General features: G+C 47.6%; 1 protein-coding gene across 1 annotated transcript; it reads left to right on the forward strand.

The window, feature by feature from the left end:
• Positions 1 to 1,166: 1,166 nt before the first annotated feature.
• On the forward strand, positions 1,167 to 4,000 carry Lsm10 (LSM10, U7 small nuclear RNA associated). The gene is made up of 2 exons (XM_015485263.2): positions 1,167 to 1,308; positions 3,294 to 4,000. Exon 2 carries the CDS (start codon positions 3,318 to 3,320, stop codon positions 3,687 to 3,689), a length of 372 nt encoding a protein of 123 aa, XP_015340749.1. The 5' UTR covers positions 1,167 to 1,308; positions 3,294 to 3,317; the 3' UTR covers positions 3,690 to 4,000.
• The last annotated feature ends 6,042 nt before the right edge of the window (positions 4,001 to 10,042 follow it).

A 10,042-nucleotide genomic window follows, 5' to 3' on the forward strand; every position in this document is an offset into this window, starting at 1 on the left:
CTGTATTTTTGCAAGTGTCATTAATATCTGTCATAATAAGACAGATGGATTTTCCTACCTGCTTCTGAATTCAATCCTTCATGATAAGTTATTTTGGTTGAAATGTATAAAGGAAATCCTATCTCACACAGGTGTTAGCTGGAAGGGGATCACACTTGGGGAAGTGCTGGTAGAGAGGGCTCTCTTGAGTGTTTGACTATGGAAGATTGGAGACCAGTAACTTGCATGGAGGGGAAAGTTTTATTTTTTAGGACAAGAGACCAACTGTGGTCACAGGGCGGGAAAAGGGCAGGCTCCTAGGGGAAATGGAAATCAATGAAGAAGGCAAGAGTGAAGAAATAAAAGACTAAATTCTGAAGCTCCGCCTAAGTGCCTGGTTGCTCTTACAACTAAAAGAGGGACACTCAAATCTTGCAAATCTTCACAATTCTCTGAAATAGACATTAGCTTTCATTTTCCTAATGTGAAAACTGAGGCTGAGAGAAGCAACTTTCAAGGGACCTTTTCAAAAAGGAAATAAAATCACATTATGCTCTTTGATAGCTTATCAACACACTTCTAATACTAGATGAGGAAACCGAAGTCATACATACTGACGTCATACAATCAGCAAGGCGCAGATAGAACAGAGGCACTGTAACGAAGCCTGCTGCTCCTAACCATGAAATGCCATCTCCTGACCTTGGCTTACAAAGCCCTAAAGGCTGTGGCTCCTGCTCTCTCTCTGACCTCTTGATCCGCCACTCTCCCCAGCCTCACTGGCCTTTCTGTTTCCCTCACATTGTCAGGGTCATTTTCACCAGCATCTTCGCATAAACTCTTCCCTCTAATTGCAGTGTTCCTCTCCTAGTTTTTGCAAGGTTGGCTTCAATTCACTCTTCTCAGCTCAAATGTCACCTCAGTGCATCCCTGATCGTCCACCCAGAACCGATCACATCACTCTATTTTAATCGGTTTAAGGACGTTTATCCTATTTTCCCAGTTTGTTTTCACATGGGCTCTCTCGCGCAGCACCGTCAGCTCGGGGAGCCGGCAGATCTTGCTCCTCGCTGCACACGGGGAGCCGGGAAGGTGCGGGACTCTGAGAACCGGTCCGTGAGTGTGCGCGGAACGACGGCCGCACGGCTGCGCAGAAGAGTCGGGAAGCCCGACGCCGCGCGGCCTCCTGGGAGTTGTAGTCTGAGGCCCGGCTGTGGCCACGCGACCCGCGGTTGCCATGGCTTCTCAGCGCTGCGAAGGCAGGAGGCAACGCAGCTAGGCGCCGACCCGCCTTGGCCGCGACTGGGAAAGCGGAAGGAATCGCGCGCGGTGGGTTCGAGTCGGCGGAGTGCGGGGAGCACGAGGGCGGAGCGCGGGGGACCCCGGGGAGCGTCTTCTCCCCGAGAAGCAGAGTAGCCGCTCTCCCTGCTCTGCTACCACTGCTGTGTGTGGAGAGCGGCCTCGGCGTCCCCGTTTACCAAGAGGCTGACAGGCTTCAAGACGCCAAGTGGCTGGCGCAGTTTCTCCCTCCTGGGAAGTGTCAGAGCCTGTCCTAGAGCCTGGGCCCAGGTTCCAGTGATTGCTCTTTGCAGTCACAGCGGCGGCCCCAAACCCTTGCTTGATCCCAGTCTCAGGCTGAAGGGTCTTTGGACCCTTCCCGGGACCAACCTTCCGCCCCCTCATCAGTGGAGTAACCTGCCTTGACGCTTCTAATGCTACTCTGCATGGCCTTGGTCGGGATTCTGAGTGAGATCGTAAAGGTTCCCCCACCTTGGACTTAGGGGTCTGAAAATGAGAGCTAGATAAAGCATCGTGAGCTCATTCAGTATCAGGGCATGTTGAAAGCAAAAGAAAGTATCTTCAATGTAGTGAAAGTCTGGTATCCTTACGTAGCCTATGGTTTAATAAATGTATAAACAGGTTCAGGGACATTAAGTAACTGTCCTAGATTTACAGAGTAGGGAGTAGAGTGGGAATTCAACCTAGGTTTCAGTTTCTCTACTTTCAAAACCTGTGTACTTTTTTTTTTTTTCTATTTTTTATTTTGAGACAGGGTCTCATTAAGTTGTTAAGGGCCTTGTTAAATTGCTGCAGCTGGCTTTGAACTTGTGATCCTCCTGCCTCAATCTTTCAAGCCCCTGAGATTACAGGTGTGGGCCACCATGCCCAGCTCAAAATCTTTTTTTTTTTTTTAATATTTTCTTAATTGTAGATGGACACGATATCTTTATTTTATTTGTTTATTTTTATGTGGTGCCAGGGATGGATCCCAGTGCCTCACACATGCTAGGCAAGCACTCTACCACTGAGCAACAACCCTGGCCCATCAAAATCTTTTTTTCTTTCTTTGTTTCATTGATGGTGGTATTGGGGACTGAACCTAGGGATGCTCTGTCACTGACTACATCCCCAGCTCTTCTTCTTCTTCTTCTTTTTTTTTTTTTTTTTTTTGAGACTGGGTTTCACAAAGTTGCTGAGGCTGGCCTCAGACTTGTGATCTTCCTGCCTCAGCCTTCCAAATCACCGGGACTAGAGGTGCACCTCCGCACCTGAACTTGAACTCTGTTCCCTAGTCTCAGACTCCTGAGTAACTGGGAATATAGGTGTGCACTTCTACAGCCATCTTAAACTATACTTTGGAGTAGGCTTGTCTGCACATTAAAATTACCAAGGAATTTTTAAAAAGTAGGATGCTGGGGTCCTAACCCACTAACCAAATGAATCAGGATCTCTGTGATGTGGAGACCAGGTTAAAAACTTACCAAATGTGGGGCTGGGACTATGGCTCAGCAGTATAGCGCTTGCCTTGCACGTATGAGGCACTGAGTTCCATCCTCAGCACCACATAAAAATAAACAAACAGAATGAGGGTATTATATCCATCTACAATTAAAAATATATATATTGAAAACATTAAAAAAACAAAACAACAACAAAAAAAAACCTCACCAGATGATTCTAATGGTATAGTGAGCACTCAGAACCACTTGTATACAGCTTGGAGATCAGGCAGCTATGGATTTGAGTCCAGCATCTCCATTCAGCAGCTGTATAGGCTTGGGCAAGTTATAAGAATTACTCCTAGTCATATTTTCCCCATTTATAAAATAAGTATAACTAACCCTTGGTTTGCAAGGTGATCGAAGATTCTATGAGACATGGACAGTGAAACAGCTTTTGTCTATAGACGCAAAAACTGGGGAGGGGTCAGGCTTGGGGAGGTCTGTGCTGGAAATTTTGTTTGAGGATCTGGTGGAGATGTGTTGGCAATATACCCCCTGATGCACCTCCCATCTATGTGCTCCTGCCCACAGCAAGCAACCAGCCGGTGTGGCAGAATGGCAGTGAGCCACTCAGTGAAGGAGCGGACCATCTCCGAGAACAGCCTGATCATCCTGTTACAGGGTCTCCAGGGCCAGGTAACCACTGTGGACCTGCGGGATGAGAGTGTGGCCCGTGGACGAATTGACAACGTGGATGCTTTCATGAACATTCGCCTGGCCAAGGTCACCTACACGGACCGATGGGGGCATCAGGTTGAGCTGGATGACCTCTTTGTGACAGGCCGTAATGTCCGATACGTCCACATCCCGGATAACGTGAACATCACTGCTACAATCGAGGAGCAGCTGCAGATCATCCACCGTGTGCGCAACTTTGGCAGCAAGGGCCAAGGCCGGCAGGAGTTTCCTTCCAAAAAATATAAGTGAGGCTGCCCTTAGCAAGCTCTGACACCAACTCAGGTGCTTCCAGTGTTATGAACCAACTCCCTGTCACCCCTCCCTTCCTGGAACCTGGTGTCTGACCTACACCACCTGTCACCACTGCCTTTCACAGGGTTCCACTCCTCAGACTCTTCTTGGGACCCAGAATCCTATCTGTCTGCCTGTGGCCTTGGGGTAAATGACAACCCCTCTTTTTTTGCATACAAGTGTCTGGTTTACTATTTTAGGGAATCTGTCAAATAGTTCAACCCTCTCCCTGTGAGGATTATTAAATGTGCTTGGTCTCCAATTCCCCATTTCTCTCTCAATTGTGTTTAATTTCTTATAAAACCAAACTTAGATACAAAGAAGTCCATGTCTTATGCTTTCCCCACTGTGTGCTAGGCTTCCTGTGGCCCTGTGTAATAGGGCGCAGTATCTCAAACTTGGCTGCACATTGGAATCACCCCTCCCACACTTAGAGATTCAGATTTAATTGGTATGGCCCAAGCAGTAGGACTTTTTATGTTTCCCAGGTGATTCTAATACAAGGGAAAGATTGAGAACTTGGAGGAGAGTACGTCAGTGTGGTCAAGTGAAAGTGGCATTTCTATTCAGATACTGTTGAAAAGGCTATTAATATCATTGCTCTTTCCTGAAGTAGAGAGGTTGGAGTATTCTGGGCCTGAACCTTGGGTGTGGAAATTCAACCAACAGCAAATCAATCCTGATTCTGAATCATCCAGTCCTTAGGATTAAAACCCAAGTCTCCTGTGCTCATTCCAAACCTGCCACAGGCAGACAAGCATTTCAGTGAAAGTGGCTCTGTCCCTTGGAACCAGAGAGTTTGTGTTCATCAGATAGTCACAGCATGGCTGCCATGTGCCAAAGTCGCCTCCTCAGTACATGTTGCCAAATAAGATCCTGGACCTGTCTGGAGAAGAACTTATGATCTCATGGCTCGTGGGAATGTGGTCAGCAAAAAACAAGATGAAATCCTGCTTGAGAATTGCTGTGCCCTAGCTCTGGTAAGGCAGGGCAACTGACCTCAAGGCACTCACATTATTTGAGATTTTAGAGGAATGCTGTTGGACACTAGTAGCCCAAAGTCAACTGCATTCATGTTCTAGCTCAGACTTTGTCTAAGTGTTATCGTGGACCCCCTCATCAGAAATAGCTGGGATGTGTGTAGGAAATGCATTTTCCTGGCTCCCTCTGACCCCAGACTTGAACCAGAATTTGCATTATTAACACCCATGGCAATCCTTCTATATAGTGTGTTTATTTCACTGTCTCAAGGTCCTAGAAGCCTCTTAAACTATGCCCTTGGATTTCAGGAGAGAACACAGGGTCCCAGTAGGGAGAAGTCCACCTTTCTGAGTTTCCAGTCCCCTGTGACAGCCAGAGTTAAGGAGACTGACACCACATGGTGACTGCTGGCAAAAGAAATGATGGGGTAGTTCCAGCAGGGAGGTCCTCAGTGTGGAAATGTCCATGGATCCTCAACAAGTGGGGAGACACGATGAACAGGCAGGGAGCCCCCACAGCAGCCTCCACAGAACTTGCCCGTGTGTCTACAAATGTTTCCAAACTTGAAAAGGGCTCTTCCTGAGAGTTTGGCCTAGAAATGGAGGCAAGGTCTAGCTCTGAGACTTTAATAGTATGCTGGGGGTGTCTATGCCTCAGCAGGGCTAGCCAGGGAAGCCATAGGACTCATGTCCTTCCTGGACAAGACCATGGAATATAAATGGGAAGGAGCACACAAGCCCCGCAGAAACACATTTGCAAAGCCTCAGGAAAGAGCACAGCTGAGTCTGAAGGCCCCAAAGGTATGGGTCTTTATGACAGGTCCTGGATCGATGGGAAAGACTGCCAGGGTCCCAAGTAGAACTGAGGAAACTCAGTGCCCACCCGCCTATGGAAGGCCAGGAAGTCCCTGACTGCCACCAGTCAGCCATTCCATAGAGCATATGCCCCAGGCACAGTGGTGACAGCTGAGGGAACATCAGAAGGAACAAGGGTCTTGTCCTCAGGTGGCTGACATTCAAGTGGGCAGACACATGATATACAAACAAAGTAAAAATGTGTACAGATTCTGGGAAGGAAATAAACAGGGCCCTTTGTGAAAGATAAGTAGAGGTGGTTTTATTTTTGAAAGTGTAATCTGAGGAAGTGAAATTTAAACTGAGGAGACTGCTTTTTAAAGAGCTGGGAGTGGTAGTGCACCCCTGTAATCCCAGTGACCCAGGAGGCTGAGGCAGGAGGATCACAAGTTCGAGGACAGCCTCAGCAATTTAGCAAGACCTCAGTGACTTAGTAAGACCCTATCTCAAAAAAAAAAAAAAAAAAGGCCTGGGGATGTAGCTCAATGGTAAAGCACTCCTGGGTTCAGACCTTAGTGCTCAATAATAAAGAAAAAAGGAAAGCAAAGGAAACTGCCAGTACAAAAGTCCTTCAGTGGGAAGCTGGGGTCTGGGTAGATAATACCATGTAACAACTGATGGACAGGCTGGGAAGGTAGAGAAATGGGAGGGGTGAGTGGGACAAATGAAACAAGGCCTGTGAGCCAGGAGTATTGCTGGTTATAATTTCTTTCTTTTTTTTTTTTTTTCAGGAGGAGTTTCTGGGGATTGAAACCAGGACCACCAGCTGTGCCCCCAGCCCCTGGTTCCAGTTTCTGACATGCAGGAACCAGAACTTGGATTTTCTTTAACTCACTCTGAGTTCCTATTTCACCCCCACTCAGCCAGAGTGGCAGAAACTTAACTGCAGTCAATTCCAAGTTCCCTGCCTTTTCCTCTGAATTATGTTAAAATTGAAGGGCCCTTCCTTTCGGGGTGCCAAAGCCTTGAGGGTAGTCTGAAGTGATGGTCATCTAGTCCTCCTTTTCTTTAGTCTTTTGTCATCAGCCCTCAGAGGTTACTGCTGAGTCATTCTGCATATCACCCATACCCCTGTCAGGTGACAGATTTTTTTTTTTCTTTCTTGCTTTTCCCCAGATCATGTGAGGCAGAGTGAATCCTTGGGTCTTAAGTTAGTTGGGCCCAATTTGATCAAATGCAGCACATAGCTCCAGAGTCGCATTTCTCTGGAGGGTTTTGTTACCTCTCTGGAGTCCCACCCTGGAAAATGAGCTTGGCTCTTGCTTTCCTTCAGTCCCTGAGACCTAGCTGACACCCTCTCTGCGGGCAGGGACCCATTTCCCACCCCAGACTCCCAGATCCTTGTCACACAGTTTTCTAAATATGTTTCTGCACAGAAATTCTTTTCATTCTTCCCCGAAGTCTGGCTTTTGGAATTCAGTAGCTAAAAATGGATTCTGCATTCTGTCCTATCTTTCATTTCCTGAAGTAACAAATGCAGAGTATCCTGTGTAAAGGAAGGGCCCAGGAATATCATGGAAAATGTACTTCAAGATGTTATTGTCTCATGGAGTCTGCATGGTGTGGCCTTTGCTCAAGCACACACACATCCAACCTTCCTGCGCCTTCAGCCACTGTGGGGGCCTGGTTGATGTCAGAACCCCCAGGACTTCTAAGTGCTCAAGTGTCACAGCATGCCTTCCCTCTCCTCCCATTCCTGGAAAGAAGAGAAGAGTTCAGGGGTCTCTTATTTGTGGGGAGGTGACTACAAGGTCTCTGATGTAGCTAGGTGGGCATGCAGCTTACAGTTCACATTTCCCAGGGACATAGAAGAGATGTAGCTTGTCCAGCTCTCAACATGGCCGAGCTGGGTAGGACCTAAATTGGTCCAGTGAGTTCCAGAGTCTGGCATCCCCACCAGCAGGGGTTCTTTGAGTTCTCATCATTGTTCCAGAAAGACCCAGAGAGGGCTGGGGATATAATTCAGGGATAGAGCACCTCATAGGTTAACAGGCCCATTTTACATATATGCAAACAGACTCAGAGAGATTAAATGGTCTAATCAAGATGAGCAGCAGAGTGGGGATTTGAACTTAAGTCTGCTACCTTCAAATGCCATGATCTTAACTACAATACTATACACACTATTCAATTTCCCAGCTTTTTTTTTTTTTTTGTGATGCTAAAGATTGAACTCAGGCCCTCTTATATGCCAGGCAAGCACTCTGCCACTGAGCCACATCCCCAGTCCTTCCCAGCATTTAAAAAAAAAATTTTGTAGTTGTAGATGGATAGCATGTGTTTATTTTATTTGTTTATTTTTATGTGGTGCTAAGGATCCAACCCAGTGCCTCACATGTGGTAGGCAAGCGCCCTATCACTGTGCTACAGCCCCAGCCTTCTTCCTAGCATTCTTGACATCACACTGAAGATGATGTAGGAGATGCTTCTTCTCCCCACTTCAGTGGTTGTACCCAGCCACAGTGTTAGAGCCATACCAGGCCTTAGAACTTGGCCCCACACCAAGGCCAAAAATTTGCAGGAAGGATGACTGGGGTTCAAAAGCCCCTGGGGTCAAGTGTCTCCTCCCTCCTTTGGTGACAAGCAGATCTTCCTATACCTTATTAAGCAACCATCTTGTGCTGTTGTGACAGGTGTCACTTTGTTACAGCAGCCAGTGAGCCAGAGTTGGAAAGCCAGCAGGAACATATCACCGTGTATGTGTCCCAGCAATCTCCTCATGTTGGTGTCCTGATGACAGTTTTTCATTTCCTCTGGCTGGCACCTTTAGTTTCTATTCATTGCCTCCTCTCCTCCCCTCTTTCTCTTCCTCCTTCTCCTCTTTGTAAAAATCCTATATTTTAAATCAGCTGAGAGTCTCCTGGGGATGGGGATGGTGGTATCAGTGCCAAGTGATTCATCTAGCCAATAATTAGAGTTCTGGAAAATCCAAAACTCATTCTTGTCAGAGTCAAGGCTTCTGGAATCCCTAGGCTTTCCCTTTATCAGAGAAAGAAGTGTGGTGGGTTGGGGTTTGATTTCTCTGTACCCATCTTTTGGTCATCTACCTCATGGAGGCTCTGCCACTGAGATGAGTGTGAGCACTCCCTGGGTCCTATAAGAAACTGTTTCCATAAATCACTCAGTCCTCACAGTGATCCTGTAAAGTGTTATCCCTATTTGGACAGTGGGAAGGTAAGGGAACTTGCATCTAGTTACCCAATTTGTAAGTGACAAAGAAGGGATTCAGATCCTAATCTTTTGGAATCCACCAGACTTGATTCAAATCATACCCCTGCGATTTTTAGCTGTGCATCTTTGGACAGGTTACTGCTCTTTTCTGAGTTCTAGCTTCCTCATCTGTAAACAGATGCCTAATGCTGATGTCTCTAACACAGTTTGGGGCACAACATGGGAGCTGCTCTAATTAGTATTGCTATTCATCCTGATCAGCAGCTCAGTGGACACCAGACATTCAGAGAAACAAAAGAAAGGGCACAATCAGAGGCAGTCAGACCTCACTCAGACCAGCCCTCATGTTCCAGGCAGGCATTGCCTGTGTGATGACAAAGGCACATACACATAAGTGCTTGGCCACACACCCAAGGAAAACCCAGCAGTGCACACAGGCTTGGCCACGTGTGCCTACATGTAGATTCAGGGTGGCCCAGAGAACAAATGGAAAGACAGCTAAACAATCACAAGCAGCAAGCACCCTGCTCACTTCTCTGAGACAAAGGAGTGGGGCTATAGCTGCTGCTGTTGCTGCCCCTGAGCCCTTCTAGCTGCTTCTGCATGCCAGGGGAGGGAAGCCAGGCTCTCAAAGGGCTCCAGTGAGTCACCAGCCTGATGCAATCCCTTTAAAGGGCTCATCTGCTAGTGCAAGAAGCTGATTCATGGAGGGCGTGGTTGCTGGAGGAGGAGGAGGAGAAAGGGATTGAAACTATATCAGGAGGGGCTGAAACTGTAGCGGAAGGGAGTGAGGTTAAATGACTGGAATCGTTAATAGGAACTCTTCACTGTAAACCTTCCTGGTCTGACCATCCTCAAGGTTTCTAAGGGCCGAGAGGCAAATGAATTGTGAGCATTGCGACAGGAATGCCTGTCTTTCATTGAGTCTAACTGCAGCGCTTTCCGCACAGTTTCAGAAATCGAGAAATGAAAATCAAAGAAGGATCGCCTTTCTCTGATAAATACACAACAACCGACCGATCTTCCAACTGCCGGAGACTTCAACCCCAGCAGCACTAGTGTAGGGCCTGCGAGGTTCTGTGGAGTCTAGGTGGGGCGGTGCCTCCGTCCCAGCCTCACCGCACTCTTAGATTGTGGTTAAATACCGCCCCTTGGGGTCTCAGCCTCCTATGGTCTCACAATCTTCGGCCCAGACCCCACCCTGAGCCAATCGTCAGTCCGATTCTGGAGTCTTACGTGAAGGCTTCCGCCCAACGTCAAGATGGCGCCGAAGCCCAGGGCGCGGGGCCGACGACGCAGCAAGGG

This window comes from Marmota marmota, unplaced genomic scaffold (assembly GCF_001458135.2).
Source record: "Marmota marmota marmota unplaced genomic scaffold, marMar, whole genome shotgun sequence".
Taxonomy (NCBI): Eukaryota; Metazoa; Chordata; class Mammalia; order Rodentia; family Sciuridae; genus Marmota; species Marmota marmota.

Bases quoted from the DNA above. Each gene is read 5' to 3' on its own strand.
- Lsm10 (XM_015485263.2), top strand. From the start codon at position 3,318: ATGGCAGTGAGCCACTCAGTGAAGGAGCGGACCATCTCCGAGAACAGC.